This window comes from Herpailurus yagouaroundi, unplaced genomic scaffold (genome assembly GCF_014898765.1).
Source record: "Herpailurus yagouaroundi ecotype Mexico unplaced genomic scaffold, PumYag 196, whole genome shotgun sequence".
In the NCBI taxonomy this organism is placed as follows: domain Eukaryota; kingdom Metazoa; phylum Chordata; class Mammalia; order Carnivora; family Felidae; genus Herpailurus; species Herpailurus yagouaroundi.
Window position 1 is genome coordinate 30,948,364 of NW_024412427.1, and position 16,566 is coordinate 30,964,929.

The 16,566-nt window shown below is 42.0% G+C and overlaps 1 protein-coding gene across 2 annotated transcripts in view; it reads left to right on the top strand.

Moving 5' to 3' along the window:
• The first annotated feature begins 17 nt into the window (after positions 1-17).
• The window catches only part of SLC24A3 (solute carrier family 24 member 3), a 486,110-nt gene continuing 469,561 nt past the window's right edge, over positions 18-16,566 (top strand). For both annotated transcript variants that reach the window (XM_040447820.1, XM_040447821.1), the window contains exon 1: positions 18-209. In XM_040447820.1, coding sequence (XP_040303754.1) covers positions 77-209 — 133 coding nt within the window. In that variant the 5' untranslated portion in view covers positions 18-76. The remainder of the gene's footprint in view (positions 210-16,566) is intronic.

Here is a 16,566-nt window from a genome sequence, read left to right on the forward strand (position 1 = left end):
CGCCGCGGCCGCCCGCGACAGGAGCGGCCGCCGCCAGCCGGGGCCCCCGCCGGGGCCGCTGCCTTGCCGCCCGAGGATGCCGTCGCCCGACGACGAGGACCGCGAGCGTCGCCGGAGCCGCCGGAGGGACCTTCTGCTGAGCCAGCTCTGCTTCCTGGCCTTGGTGGCGCTGCTGCTCTGGTCGCTGTCGAGCATGCAAGAGCATAATGGTGAGTGCTCGCGGCTCGCCCCGAGTGGGCGCTGCGGCTCCGGCAGCTCGGGGCTCCCGGGCCGGGCGCGGGGCGAGCAGGCTGGCCGGCAGGAAGGGGTGCCGGGCACGAGGACTCGCCCTGCCCCTCGGAGGGGCTCGGGAGGAGGGGGCCCTAGAGGCCAGGACCGCGCAGTGGAGTCGCGGCCGGCACGCGGGGGCGCCTGGCTGGCCCTGGGGACCCTTACCTGTGCCTCTTGGCTCTCTGTCCTTCTTACCCACCGGCAGGAGGGACTAGTGGCGGAGGGGGTGGGGGCTGTTCCCCTAAAGAAGTCCCCCAAGGCCAGCAATGAAGTTGTCCCGGTACGATTTGGTACCTGTACAGGTAACCACCTGTACACCTTCGGCTTGTTGAGGGCACGAAGGGCGCTGGTTGACTGGTGAAACACATAATTTCCCAGTGTTCCCCATATGGAACAGGCGGTCTGCACCAGGCAGAAAGCTCCGTACCCGCTTTTCTAGAACAGGTGCCGGGAACTCCGGGGAGGAAAAGTGTTGGCCGCCTGGCTAGGGTTTAGGAATGGACTTGTTCTCTTTCACTGACCACTCACTGGGAAGACTGATCCCTTCTGGGCACTTGCAGCTCTGGAAGAAATGATTTAGATTGTGCAGCCCCGTCACGCTGCATTCTGCTCTCATGGTGCCGTGCAGTGGGTCTGCCCTTTCCCCACAACTTTTGTCTTATTTGTCCTTGGCCTTTCTTGAGCTGAAATAAACCTTGTGGAGAAATGTGCTCAGAACAGTTGTCCACTGAAAACAGTTTGGACCCTGGGGGGCAGCTGTCTAAATAACGGAGGGAAAGACTTGGAAGAAAAAGAATGTTGTAAAAACGGTTTTATATCCCAGCAGTTCAAGTGGCATGGTTCGTGGGAAAACAGCCGTAAAAATGGTTGTGAGAAAAAGAAAAAGCCGTTACAAGTATGTGCCTTGGTGTTAAGAAAGATGTAGCTCTAATACAAGGCGTTATGAAGTGCAGCACGAAAGCACTTTGATAGTGATGGTGAAGGGTGGCATCGGTTACAAAGGGGATGTCCCCCAGATTGGCTGGTCTCGTGCTTCGTGGGGAAAGCAGGTGGTCCCTCTTGGTTCAAGTCTTAGCAGACTTAGCAGTCTTAGCAGACCTCTTGACAGACTTCATCTTATATGGTAATATGAGGGAGTCGGTCCCAGTCTTCAGTGGAGCCCTCTCCTTTTCTCTTGAATCCCAGATTATCTGGTGAAGGGGAGTGTGCCAGGGAGGGAAGCTGGACTTCTCTTAAAGGGCAGTGTCGGACCTTCCAAAAGCAGTGACTGACTGATTCTCTCGAAGAGGGTTTTCATTAACCCCCTTTTAATCTTGCTGATTTTTGTGAGTGCAAAGCCAGTCTGTACTTGATGCCACCTTTGGTAAGGGCTCTTCTAAGTCAATTACATGCCGGCCATGTTTCCTGCATGCTGGGGCTCTGGGAGTTCTAGAGTGCCCATCACTTCCAGGATGTAAGGGGCATTTTTCTGGATGGCCAATGTGGCCCATATAGTTAAGTCCATCGATGGCTGGGGGCCGCCTGGGGCTCTGGGAAAGCCGGGGTGTTCAGGAGGAAGGGGGTGGAAGACACTCTGCAAACTAGAAACCTGGTGACTAGAATGTCATTTTGAAATGGTTTCCCTAGCAGTGACATTTCTTTTCAGGTGCCACCAACTCCGACTTTGTTCCATAGCACAGCGCTTTCCCTGGTCTCTTCCCTTGATCTCTGTCCTCCCATATTCTCTCTCTGTTTCTCTCTCCTTCCATAAATGCAAGCTTTCAGAAGACCCCCACCTCAGCAACTGAAGATCACTGTGAAAATCCAGCAGTGTGAAGGGGGATGCCATCCAGCCCCCAAATGGCACGCCAGTTGTAATTCTGTCTCGAATCACCTTTTCTTCAAGTAGATACTCATGATTTCATTACGTGATACCTTGCTGATTCACAGCCAGGCCCAGGTGTTGTGTGTGTGTGTGTGTGTGTGTGTGTGTGTGTGTGTGTGTGTGTGTGTGTTTTAGATCATATTTAAGATACTAATGTGTGTGAATCTGCAAGTGGTTATTTAGCTTGGGGGGGTTGTCCTTTGGCATACTTAAGCTTTAGAATAGTGACTTTTTACCCTGGAAACTTGGGTGCTAACTCTACTTAAGTGTCTTTTCAGTATGGATAAAAAGTTTGGAGTTTGGCCTTGTTTCAAAGACCCTGTGTCTGCGAGAGGCTGAGTGATTCACTTAAGGTCACACAGCAATTGAGGAGTAGAGGGAGGACCTAACCCAAGGTGGCCTGACTCTTTGATCCCACCTCTGTTTCCTGGTATTCATGCCACCATCTGGGCGCAGCTTTGTAATATTTATATAATCACATGGGGGGTACCTTCCTAATGATCCAAGGAGAATATAGTTTTTAATTCACCTTGAAAACCACACCGTGATTAAAATGTAACTTCTCAGAAGCCTGTTTTCTTAACACATATCGATTTTTCTTTTTTTATAAAAAGGACTGTTCTTTTACCAAACCAAAATAGGGATGTGTGGCAGTTGTGTTACATAGTGTTGTGTAACACTTCTGATGGTGTGGAACCTGAGCTCCCTTTCCTGACATCTAACCAAACTCCAGTATTGACTCCTTTCTGCTGAGATGGGACGCAAGCATTATTAAATACAAGTTGGGGAAGGGTTACTGCTGGAATCAAGAAAAATGTGAATCCTCACAATAACCAGAGCAGGAGTAACAACTGGTGGATGGGCTTGTACGTGCCAAGCACTGAGCTCAGTACGCTTTATGTGCATTGCCTCATTCAGTAGCTGCACACCATCTTCACAGACGCTTGAGCTTTCAGCGGTAGAGGAAGCAAGGGCTTCCTCTTCAGGAAGGGAAACAAGGGCTCTTCAGTCCTAGTTAGGGCTCTATGGTTGCTGATAAAGATCACTTTTTTTTTAATTAAAAAAATAATTTATTTATTTAATTTACATCCAAATTAGTTAGCTTATACCGCAACAATGATTAATGATTTCAGGAGTAGATTCCTTAATGCCCCTTACCTATTTAGCCCATCCCCTCTCCCGCCTCCCACCACAACTCCTCCGGTAACCCTCTCTTTGTTCTCCATATTTAAGAGTCTCTTCTGTTTTGTCTCCCTCCCTGTTTTTATATTATTTTTGCCTCCATTCCCTTATGTTCATCTGTTTTGTGTCTTAAAGATCGCATTTTTGATCTGTTTTCAAAGCCAATTGAAGTAAGGTGTCAGATTGGCTAAATGAGGGTTTTCTTTTCTTTTTCTTGTTTCTGCAGTGAGAATGGATTATTTTTGTATGCTTTGAGTGGTCTGAAAATGTTTAGTTTTTCTCTGAAGTGAGGAACCTGGTCATCTTTTTCCAGAAGTGGTACGAATAAAGCCCAGAGGTTCTAGCTTAGGAGTGATGATAGACATCCCCTCTAGAAAGTTCCTAGGTAGGTGAGTAATGAATAAGAAAAAAAATATGTAATATATATAGCTCAAAGTTTACATATATATTCTGGCCCAGTTACTGTTTCTAATAACGGATCTCCTCAAAACGTAGTGGTGTAGAACTACTGTTTTATGTTTTTGCTCATGGATACTTTGGGTCAGGAGTTTGGACAGGGTATTCTGGGATGGCTTATCTCTGCTCCACGTCTGGGGCTCAGCTGGAAAGATTGAAAGGCTGGGTGACTTGACAGCTGGGTCTGCAGTCATCTGGAGGCAACATCACTCCCATGTCTGGGGTTGAGGCCAGCTGTTGGCTGGACTCTCAGCTGGGCATTTACCCAGAACACCTATGTATGGCCTCTCCATATGGCTTCTCCATGTGCCTTAGTTTGAACTTCCTCAGAACACAGCAGCTGGGTTCCAAGAGGATAAAGTGGACGTACACAGCATTTATGTCTTAGCCTCAGAAGTCATGTGGTATGACTTCCACTGTTTTCTTTTGGCCAAAGCATTGGCAGTTGTCATCCTAAGTTCAAAAAGGGGGGACATAGATGTCACCACTTACTCAGTGGAGGAGTGTCAGGTTATATTGTAAGGAGAGCAGGTGGGCATGTATATTGTGGCTAGCTTTGGAAAACCAGGGATCCAAGGGATAATAACTTAGAGACAGAGACATTTCCCAAGGAGGTAAATGGTGAATGATAAATATACACATATTTGAAATACCTTCCAATCATGAAAACATGGCAGCCCGTCTTAAGTTAGGTGTGGGGTCCACAGGTGGTATCTGAAAAGAGGGCTGTGTGGGTACTTGAACTGCACATTTCAGTTGCCAAGCTGAGAGCCTATCTTTAGCTTTTCGACCTCCCCTTCCTCAGAGGACAATCGATCTCTCGATCTCTCGTGTGGTTTACGGGGACGCCTTGCTGGATTCTTCTGCCTGGATATCCTCCCTTCCTGCCCTCCCTTCCATGCTTCACTACACTGGTCTTTCTAATGCTCCTCAAAAGGGTGACATTTCTTCTGGCCCCAGACCTGTCACACATGCCAGTTCCACATTTACCAATCACAGCTCGTTCATCTTTCACTTCCGGGCCTAAGATCTACCCAACCAGACTAGGTCCTCCCATTTTGCTCCTTGAGCTATTTTCTCTTCATAGCATTTATCACAGTTGGCAATTATGTATTTGTTTGGTTGTGATTTGAGTAACCTGTCCTCTTCACCACATCTAATAAACTCCAGGAGGTCAGGGACCCTCTGACCTTTGCTCACCTTTGTCATCTGCATCAACTGCCCTTAGTAGATGCTCAAAAGACACTTGTTAAGTAAAGAAGCTGTTTTGATTTCTGAACTACAGTACCTGTGATAAAAACTAGCGGCTGCATGTCAGGAGCTCAGTTACTGGCATGCGTTTTAATCTCACGATTTAGAATTCTTCCCCCCCTCCCCCATCCATCAAAGTCAGTGTTGTCACCCATTTTTCATGGGCTAACACGGAGCCACACAAGGTGAGTACCTTGCTTTGTGTCACTTCATTAAGTGGCAGGATTTGATCCCAAGCCCACTTGTATCCAAGCTGCATGCCCCTGCATTGCCTAGCTCCAGCTGAGGAGGACACGAATAGAAAATGGGAATCACACTGCCTTTTTCAGTCGACTGGGGAGAGTAAAGGAGTAACAGAAGGTTGCTTTCATAGAAGCAGTATTTTAGAAACACATCGCTTTTCAACCTTTTCTATTTTCTGCCTAAACATATATAGATGTGTCTCTCCTGGCTTTTCTTAGCTGCTCATCAACCCAGATTTTTCTCAAAGATTTCCTTTACTTGCAAGCCTTGAATCCTTGTGGGAAGATTTTTTTTAATACCCTGGAGGGTTGGCAAAGCCAAAAGAATTGCAAAACCAGCCATTTGCTGAGAATTCCAGGGCTTGGTGGAAGTTGGCTGATAGGACAGGATTTTGGCAACTCTCTTTTTCCTCAAGGAGATTACTTTTCCTTGAGCTAAATATATGTTTTTGGAGGGAATAATAGTACAGTGGCTCTTGTATTGGGGAGACTGAGGTACAGAAAGTTCGGTCATAAGATGTCCTTGAAGTCACATAGCAAATGAGTGGTACTTCCAGAAGGTAATTCAAGTTTTTCTGCTCTTTTCCTGCCCTCAGTTTCTGGAGGGCTTGTTTGGCAATGACTTTTGTTTGTCTTTGCAACAGTTTGAAACATGGTTTTATCCTGTAGGGTTTGAGAATTTGACGTATTAAGGGATACAGTGGAAGAAGGTTTTCTCTAGTGAAACGTGGTGGTTGCCATCCAGGCAGTTTTAATCACAGAGTTGTGAGTTCTAAGACATGGAAGATATCTTCCAGACTCTCTCCTGTGGATACAGGTGCACCAGTCCTGTCCTCATTCTCATCCCTGGGGGCTTCACCTCCCTTACCAGTTTTCCCACTCCCACCTTTCCCTTGTGAAACAGTCTTCAGTGGCACCTCTTGAATGAGTTTCTGCCTGGACCCTGCTGGTATAAGACCCAAGGACCTCCGTTCATTCATCCAATTAATATTTGGCAGGCTTTTTACTAAGTTGTTGGGGTGACAGCAGTGTCTGAGATGGATACCCAGAATATTGTCCTCATGGTGGCTTAGACTTTAGTGGGAAGAGAGGCGTCGAACAGCTAATTTTCAAGAATTCTAGGAGAGGCGAATGAGAGAGACAGCATGGCGTGAGGAGGTGTTGGTAGTAAGGAGAAGCTGGAACCTGGAAAATCGAAGGAATTAGGTTGGTAATGAATGGGGAACAAAAACAAATGTATAAAGATTGGGTAAAAGATACTGACAGGCAGTTGACAAAGCAGTTGCAAATGACCAGTAGATAGCAGTAAAAATCCTCAACCTCAATAATAATCAGGGAAATCTCATTTTAAAAATGATGAAATACATTTTTAAATATCAGGTTGGAAAAAATGAAAATGCAGGATAATGTCAAGTATTAACACAGGTGCAGGAGAGATAGCTTCTCTCATTTACTGCAGGTGAGGGTATAAATTGGGTCCCCAAACATGGTGGGGAACTGCAAGGTGATAAGGTTTTAGGCACAGACCCCAAATGAAACCTTGGCTAATCAATTTTTTTTTTTTTTTTTTTTTTTTTTTTACTGTTTGTTTATTTTTGAGAGACAGAGAGAGCACAGGCGGGGGAGGAACAGAGAGAGAGGGAGACACAGAATCTGAAGCAGGCTCCAGGCTCTGAGCTGTCAACACAGAGCCTGACACAGGACTTGAACCCATAAACCATGAGATCATGACCTGAGCTGAAGTCAGATGCTTAATCGACAGCACCCCTGGTTCCCCAACCTTGCCTAACTTTCAATGAGATGTATATATGGGGAATTGTGAATTTGAATGGCAGTGCATAGACATTTGACACTTGGATAGAAGCTCAGCTTTCCCAAGGGGAACTGGGTGGGCTCAGGTGGTTAAGCATCCACCTCTTGATTTAGGCTCAGGTCATGATCTCACGGTTTGTGGGTTTGAGTCCCACTTTGGGCTCTGCACAGAGCCTGCTTGGGATTCTCTCTTCTCTCTCTTTCCCTCCCTTGCTCACATGCTCACTCTCTCTCTCTCTCTCTCCAAAAATAAACATTAAAAAAAACCACAAACAAACTCAACTTTTCCTGGACACCTCTGTGATCGAGGAGCAGTCATGACCCTTTGAACTCTAGACTTCAAACATTGGAAGGTATGGGGAATAGGCCTTTGATATTTCTGGAGGTATTCAAACCAATATAAATTGCTTATCTAAATCATGAAATCTAGCCATTATTCCTTGTCCATCACTCTTCATTTCTAGGAGAATGAGAACAATTAAAGTCTGCTTCCTTGTTGACCTAGTTCAGAGGAATTTCACATTTGCAACTTTGTGTTTTTCTCTTCATGACTCCCTCTCTGCTTCTGCATTGTTTGACCTCAGCAAAAGTCATTTTCACTTGAGTGACAAACAGTACGCTCTGAACCCACAGGGAACAGGAAGTAACAAGCACATTTCTTGGGTAGGGTTTTGATGTAAGAACAAAGTGGGTGATGGGAAGCATAGGTGACCAGGAGAAAGGAAGTGCTGAAGGTTAACGTTGCTGAGTCAATAGCACCATCTTTAAGAAGGAACATTCACTTTTGGACATTTTGACTTTGATTACCGGTGGGACATCTGGGTGGAATATAGCTGATTGTCAAAAGTCAAGATCATAAGCAGTTGCTACAGATAAGTACCTGGGAAATAGTATGCATGAGGGTGAAAATTGTATCTTTGCTTGGCTCCTGGGTTTCCGTCTTCTCTGCACCTTGTAATCACGAGGGAACTTTAAACTTTACTTATGTCTGGGTCTAGCCCTCCCCCCCGCAGAGATTCTGACATAATGTTCCTGGGTATAGCTTGGGTATTGGGATTTTTTTTTTTTTAAGGGAAGCAGATGGCTCTAGTGTGCATCTAAGACTAGACACCACTGGATAGATCAGTGGTCAGTATTTATCACAGCCATGTCAGTGCTCTTTGTACCCGAGCTATGAAGCAAGCTGGGCTTAATTTTTTTGTCCTAAATGTGAATGAATATTTGCTTAGTTTTCTAAGCCTTCACCACTAATTGAAGCCCAAACTTTCCTCCGATTGCCCTCACCTTCTTTGCCTATGTGCACTGCCATTAGATATTCTATCCAGTTCTCTTTTTTCAGACGTCCTTCTCAGATTGTTCCAGCTTGTTCTAGTCTGGATAGGTTGCTTGTTAAATCTGCTGCCCAGCTGTCATCTTGAGATCTACCTATAGCTTCATACTGCCCATGACTTCCCCCCCAACCCCCAGCTCTCCCTGTGTTGCAAGGAACCTGTATGCATTTCCTGCCCTGCTTGGTTTATCCCTTCATCTGTGGTACACGTTTCTGGGGATCACACACTCCAGGTGCCTCCTAAGAGAGGGTGTGGAAACAAGAAAACAAAGGTTTGAGACATCGTAGATTTGAAAATAGGTTTGAAAATACATTAATTCGAGTCTCACACTTTGAAGATAGTTTGGCTGGAGGGGGAATTTATGTTGGAACTCCGTTACTCCAGTTTTGAAGGCATTGCTCCTAAGGGTTACCCCTGAGAAGTCTGATGCTGTTCTAGTTCTTTTGTATGTTACCTGTTTCCTCCTGTCTCCCCCAAAAGCATGGGTGCTCTTTGTTCCTAATGTTCAGGCATATCAGTTAAATGGCTGGGGTGGTTCTGTTTTCATGTATTGTACTGGGAACTCACCTGGTTCTTTTCATCTGGAGGCTCATGTCCTTCAGATCTGGGAACTTGTGTGCATTCCTCCAACCCAAGCTCTCTCCCCTCTCTGGATTGTCTGTTACTGGGGTGTTTGACTTCCAAGATTGATATTCTGATTTTCTGATCTCTTCTCTCCCATTTTTCCCTCATCCTCCTGCTCTAATTTCTATAGGTTGCTGAACCACATCTTCTAGTTCTACTGAGGATTTCATTTCTGCTGTCGTATTTTTAGTTCCAAGAGCTCTTTTTCTCCCTCCTCTGAGAGTTATTTTTAGTAACATCCTGTTCTGCTTCATCAATACAGGATCATTGCTTATATCCTAAAGTGTGTGAATAGTAAGTAGTCTTTGGAATTTCCTTTTCTGTATGTGGACTTGGTTTTTTCCAGGTTGCTGTTGTCTTTCCGTTTTGTTTTTCATATTATGTGCTTTCTTTAAAAGTTAAGTGATCCTTTGTGTGTGCTCATATTTAAGAGAGGCCACTGAAATGATGATTGGAAACTGCAAAGAGGAGGGAGGGTCTGTTGACTGTTTCTCTGTAAGGTGATCCAACTGGGCCATGTCACCGGGCAGTGCTCCATGTCTCCAGTTCTGGATCTTTATCAGGGGGTGGTTGGGTTTCTCAGAGAGGGGTTGCCCCATGTCCTGTCTGGAGGGAGAACCAGTAGGAATCCAGTGGGAGAGGAAGTGGGGGCTAGGGGGTGTTGTTCAGCAGAAACATTCTCCTAGACTCAGTGAGTTGTCCTGAGGCAGTTATAAGTATGACGGAGCTGAACAATTTATTTTGATGCAATGCAGTTTATTTCAGGCTCCCTTCCTCCTGCCCTCCTTCCCTCCCTTCCTGCCTTCCTCCTTTCTCTCTTTAACTCTCATATACATGAAACTGGTAAGAGTTGTTGCCCGCTGATGGGGCTTATGCTCAGGGTAGGGGGAAAGAAGGCATAGTCTTCATCATCTCCTTTCCTTTAACTGAGATTTTTATTGAGATAGTTGTGGATTCATATGCAGATGTAAGGAATAATGCAGAGAGATCCCTAGTACATTTCCCCCAGTTTCCTTCAATGGTATCATGTTGAAAAACTCTAGTATAATACCATAACCAGAGAAGTACCATTGATAACAAGCCACCGACCTTATTCAGATTCCCGAGCTTCATTTGTGCTCATGTGCGTGCATGTGTATATGTGTATCTGTTTAAGTGTATGTAGTGTTTGTATGTGTATATGTATGTGTAGAGCATATGTGTGCAGTATGTGTGTGTGTGCATTCAGTATATGTGTGTCGTGTGTACACGTATGTATGTGTAGTGTATGTAAGTGAATTCAGCATGTGTGTGCCTGTAGTGTGTATGTGCATGTATGTGCGTGTAGTATTTGTTCATGCGTGTATAGTATTGTGTGTGTGTAGTGTGTGTTAGAGGTGTGTGTATGTTTTATACAGCTTTCTCACTTATGTTGGTTGCTGTAACCACCACAATCAGAATATTGCACAGATCTACCATCATGAGGATAACTTGTGTTGCCCTGTCCTAACCACACACGGCCTATGTATCTTTTTATTCAGAAACAACAGTCAAAGTAAGTAACTTCTGTCACCTACTCCAAAAATAAAGGTAAAAAAATTGTAGCTTCTAGAATTAAAGGAAATTCCACCACCAGCAGTGTCGCTCTGCACCGAAAGCTGCTTGTGAGGTGGGGGTGGGGAGAGGAGTGTGAAGTCCGTCAACATTTGGGATACTGGGGGCATGGAGACCTTTCTCAGTCGTCAGGTTCACTCCTAATCAGGGATGGCAGCCATATCTAAGTGCTGGGTGAAGGCTGCATGTGGCTGGTGACCAGCTTCTCTGGTGGATGATGTTTCCTGTCATTTGCACAGCATTGCTGGATGAATTCTCTGTGGAAAGTTTTTTCAAGTTGCTTGTTCATTCAGGCAGTTTGGCTAAGCTTTCTGCAATGAGATTTTCACCAGTATCTGTTTCTTAGGGTATTAGAGATAGAGATCTTGGGGGCTATTGTCTCTTAACATCTGAGAATTCCTGCTGGGGGAGGAGCCCGGTTTTCTGACTCTTTGCTTAGTAAATACTTAAGGAAAAAGCAGAAAATTAAGGCTAGAAATGGATTTAATGCAGATGGACTCAGTGAAATTATTTCAAAATCTGAAATGTTCCTGAAGTGCTAGAATCTTGTTGGGAATTATTTGGCATTTAGTGTAGTCACTAAATGGGGAAAATTAGGGAATGTCGGGGGAGGGGGCGGCTACTTCTTGTAGCAAATAAAATATTTTGGGGGGGACTTTTTTTTTTTTTTTTTTTTGAAATACTGGCTCTTAGGACAGTCTTAACTTGCTTCAGGAGAGAGTTAACATCGCTGGTTTACTTTTCACCTGGGGAGTCATCTCATATAACCATGGCAATGATTAGTTGTTTCAAAAATGAGTAACCATGAATTTTTTCCTGTTGGGGTTTTTGAGTTTACAAGATTTCAACTTTTTTCATACCTGGTGTTACAATTCTAGTCTGTGATCTGAACACCACTTCCAAACAAAGCAAAGTTTCCTAGGACCTTAACACCCTAGGGTTTGAAAACCCGATGATAATCACCTTCTTAGTAGGATTTCATAATGTGGTTATTTGAAATCACAAATGTTTGCTGGGTTAAGTGCAAAAAGAAAACCTATTGCACCTACTTTCGATAAATCTGGACATGAAGACAGGTCAATTCAAGTATTTTCCAACATTGTGGTATATTTCCTCCCTCATATATTACAAAATTGATTGAATACTATATATAATATCTTGGATACCGCTTTTGAATTAAAAAATTAATATACATTCAAATCGCCATGATGCAGAACAAAAATACCAGTTCCCCAAAACTTTGTCAAACCAACCCTTTGCAGTTATACCCTTCTTCATCCCTATTGTTTGACCTCTGTTACCATTGGTTTTGTCTTTTTGAGAATGTCAAACAAATGGAATCCTACAGGATGAAATATTTTGACACTGACTTCTTTCACTCAGCAGAATGCCTCTCAGATTCATCTACACTGTTGCATGTGTAGGTAGGTCCATTCCTTTCCATGGCTGAGTAGTGTTCCATTAAACCAGATGTACAACAGCTTGTTTATCCATTTACCTGTTGATATTTGGGTTGTTTTTAGTTTTGGTGATTATGAATAGAGCTGCTGTAAACGTTCAGATCCCAGGGTGGGTTTTTTTTTTTTAATTTTTTATTTCTTTTTCTCACTTTATCATACTGGCCGAGACTTTCAGTACAATGTTGAGTTTGAGTGGACATCCTTGCCTTGTCCCTGATCTTAAGGGGAAAGCCTTCAGTCCTTTAAGTATGATGTTTACTGTAGGGCTTTCATGTCCTTTGTCAAGTTAAGGAAGTTCCCTTCTAGTTACAGTTTGTTGAGAATTCTTATCAGAGATGGGTATTGAAGTTTATCAGGTGCTTTTCTGCATCAGGTGATATGATGCTATGTTTTTTATTCTTTAGACAGTTAATATGGTGAATTACATGGATTGATTTTTTGACTACAGATTCAAAAAATGTATATACCCTGGAGAAGCCCCACTTAATCATGGTGTGTTTTTTCTTTCATATTTCTGGATTTGAATTGGTCCTCTTTTATTGAGGACTTTCACACCTGTGATCACCCAGAGTGTTGGTCATAGGTTTATTGTACTATCTTTGTCTGGTTTTGCTGGCCCCATGAAATGAATTAGGAAACATTATTCCCCTTTCCTGGAAGAGATTGTGTAGAATTGGTAGATTCTGCTCTTTAACTTATCATAAACATTTCTCTATAGCATCAAACTTAAGATATTATTTTCACTGTCTGCATAAGCATAGTATTAAAAATCACAAAAATTTTCTTAGTATTATAGCAAGTGACGTTTATTGAACACTTTGCATGCTTGAGGCACTGTTTAAGTGCTTTTCCCTGTATTGAATCCTTTAATCTGCACGATATCCGATGGAGTGGGTACCATTATGATCTCCACTTTACATGCAAAGAAAAATAAGACAGTGTGTAAATAACTTGCCCAAAATTTCTATGTGGCTAAGTAGTATATGAATTCAGGCTGTCTGATTCCAGACCCCATGGCCTTAACTATTACATTTTATCCTGTGGTTATATTACAGTTTACTTTTTCATACCTCCATTTGGGATATTTAGGTATTTTCTATATCCTCACTGTGATCATTGTTCTTGTACTCAAGTCCTTGATAATTGATGGCAATTCCTTTAAGCTGGTTTCCTAGAAGTAAGTGCCATGTCAGTGTCAAAGTGCATGCCTATTGTAAAGGCTAACATCCTGCTATGTAATTTTCCAGGAATTTGAAGAAATTAAAAATTCCAACAGCAGTGTTTGAGAGTACTCAATTCAGTGTTTTCTGCCAGAATGGAATATTATGATTATTTTACATATTTTAAATTCAGTTTGCAGAGAGATGGTATCTTACTGCTTTATTTTGTGTTTTCTTCATACGGGTGAAACTGAATGTTTAAAATGTTTATTGACTTTTTGTTTCTTGTGAGAAAAACTTATTCATGTCTCTTCTCCATTTTTTTCTAATGGGATAACTATTTTTCTTAATGATTTGTAAAACTCTTTATATATTCCATAAATATGTTTTTAATCCTATGTCAGTTTTGTTTTTTTGTTTTTTGTTTTTGTTTTGGCATACGGAAGATTTTCATTTTTATCTAGTTAAAAATATATTTCTTTTTTTCTTGTCTTTTTTCATTGTTTTATTCTTCGATCCAGGATCTCAAGTGTGTACATAAAACCTTGGTTTGTGAGCATAATTTGTTCTGGAAACATGCTTGTAGTTCAAAGCACTTGTAAATCAAAGCGAATTTCAAGAACCATTGGCTCAGTTGTGATCATATGACATTCGGCATCACGTACTACTCGTATTGCAAGACATCGCTCCTTTAGCAAGTTAAAATTTATTAGAAATGTTGGCTCGTCTTTCAGAACACTCGCAGAACAAGTTACTCCCAATCCAAGGTTTTACTGTATTTATTCCACATAATCCTTTATGTGTTTTTTCCTCATATTATGGTTTAGTTTAAAAAAAAATAACTCTATTTCATTTGGAAGGTATCAGAACTAAGATGAAGATTTCACTTAAACTGATGAACAGATTTAATAGTTAAATTGTTTATTGAATAATCTTTCCTTTACCCAGACATTTGTGGTCTGACCTTTATTCCATGCTTGTTCTCTTATGTACCAGAAGAGTTTTTGTGATGTGCATTTTGTTCTATTTACTCATTAATTACTTGTTGTAGTTCATTAGCATATTTATTAACGATAGGGCAAGACTCCTTTCCTCTTGTTTTGGGGAAAAAAATCATTTTCTATTATCACTTGTTTATCCTTCCAGGTGAACTTTAAAATCTCTGTTGAATTTTGCTCAAATGCCTCTGGGTTTTGACAAATCTATAAATAATTTGTGGAAAAATGGCATTTTACAACATTGATTATTTTCATTCAGAATGTGCTTTGTTTGATCAAGACTTTAAAACAAATCTGCCCAGATTCATAATTATTTCCCTCTTTCTTACATTTCTTTGTGAAAGTTATTCTGTTATTATTTATTGTGGCTGTTGTTTCATTCTTTATATATTCTCTTAAAATATTTACTCTTCGTAATTAATTCTATTCTTTATTTTTCATTCTTAAGTTTTAAACTACATAAGTATTAATAAACACAAATTGGTTTATTAATGACCATTGGTTTATTAATTACAATTAATAACCAGAATAATACCTTATATTTTCCAATATTTTTCTGTTAAAAGGAATTTTAATTTAATTTTGTTTTTTTATGATAAAGCCCTCAATAAAGTAGGTTTATTTATTTTTTCTTTTTTGGTTAAGTTTTTTTTTTTTTTAAACTTGTTTTTTTTTTTTTCAACGTTTATTTATTTTTGGGACAGAGAGAGACAGAGCATGAACGGGGGAGGGGCAGAGAGAGAGAGAGGGAGACACAGAATCGGAAGCCAGCTCCAGGCTCTGAGCCATCAGCCCAGAGCCCGACGCGGGGCTCGAACTCACGGACCGCGAGATTGTGACCTGGCTGAAGTCGGACGCTTAACCGACTGCGCCACCCAGGCGCCCCTTTGGTTAAGTTTTTAATTCCAGTTAGTTAACATACAGTGTTATTAGTTTTAGGTGTAAAATATAGTGATTCCACACTTCCATACATCACCTGGTGCACATCACAACAAGTGCACTTGGAAGGATTTTTTTTTTTAAGTTTATTTATTTATAATCTCTATACCCATCATGGGGCTCGAACTCATGACCGTAAGATCAAGAGTTGCATGCTCCACCAACTGAGCCAGCTAGGCACCCCTAGAGGGAATTTTATGTATGTATGTATGTATGTATGTATGTATGTATGTATTTATTTATTTATAAACTAGCAATTATTTTTATGTTTACTTATTTTGAGAGCAAGTGAGCATATAAGCAGGGGAGGGGCAGAGAGAGAGAGAGGGAGAGAGAGAATCCCAAGCAGGCTCTGTGCTGTCCTGACATAGCAGGGGGCGGTGCGGCGAGGGGGAGGGGGGTGTGCTGGGTCTCTCTTGGAATGGGAATGTCATGACTGGAGCTGAAATCAAGGGTCAGATGCTTAAACGACTGAGCCACCTCGGCACCCCCTAGAGGGAATTTTTAGGTTCATGCTGTCGTTGGGTAGTTATTTACTGTTGGCTCTTGGTTATGTTAGTTGCTTTTCATTATGTTGTGGATGTTTCCTCATCTCTCTCATTTTCAAATAAGTTTCTTTTTCTTAAATCAGCCATGGATATTGTATGTGGTTAGATGCCTTATCAACATTTATTGAAGCGTTTAGTATAATGCGATGTAAATAAATATCCACATGAAGCTGCTCCTGAGGCAAATCCCAGATAGCCATGACAATTTTTCTTTTTTCTTTTTTAATAGGATATTGGATCTGATTTTTCTATACTCTTTATAGAATTTTTTGTTTTTGTATTCTTTTTTTTTTTAACATTTATTTATTTTGAGAGAGGGAAAGAGATGTGTTTGTGCATGAATGGGGAAGGGGCAGAGAGAGAGGGAGAGAAAGAATCCAAGGTAGGCTCTGCCCTGTCAGCACAGAGGCCAATGAAGGGCTCCATCTCATAACTGTAAGATCATGACCTGAGCAGAAATCAAATCAAGAGTCAGATGCTTAACTGACTGAGCCACCCCAGTGCCCCTGCTTTTGTATTCTTGACGAGACATTGACCTATAACTTCTTTGCCAGGTTTTGGTGCTAGCATTACACTAACTTTACAAAACAAATTGATGATTTCCATGTTCTTCTATGTTCTAGAGAATTTTATGAAGCATGGGGATGGTCTGTTAAGTTTAAAATTTGAAAGGACATTTATATAGTACTGCCTGGCCTTTACCTGGCCTGTAGCAAATCTTAAAAGTAATTTTGGAGACACTTTTCAATTTCTGCCACCGCTACGTTCCATGTAGGTAATTTGTTTTCTTAGAATTTGTTTTCTTTTCTCTCTTTTCATTTCACTGAACCAAATTC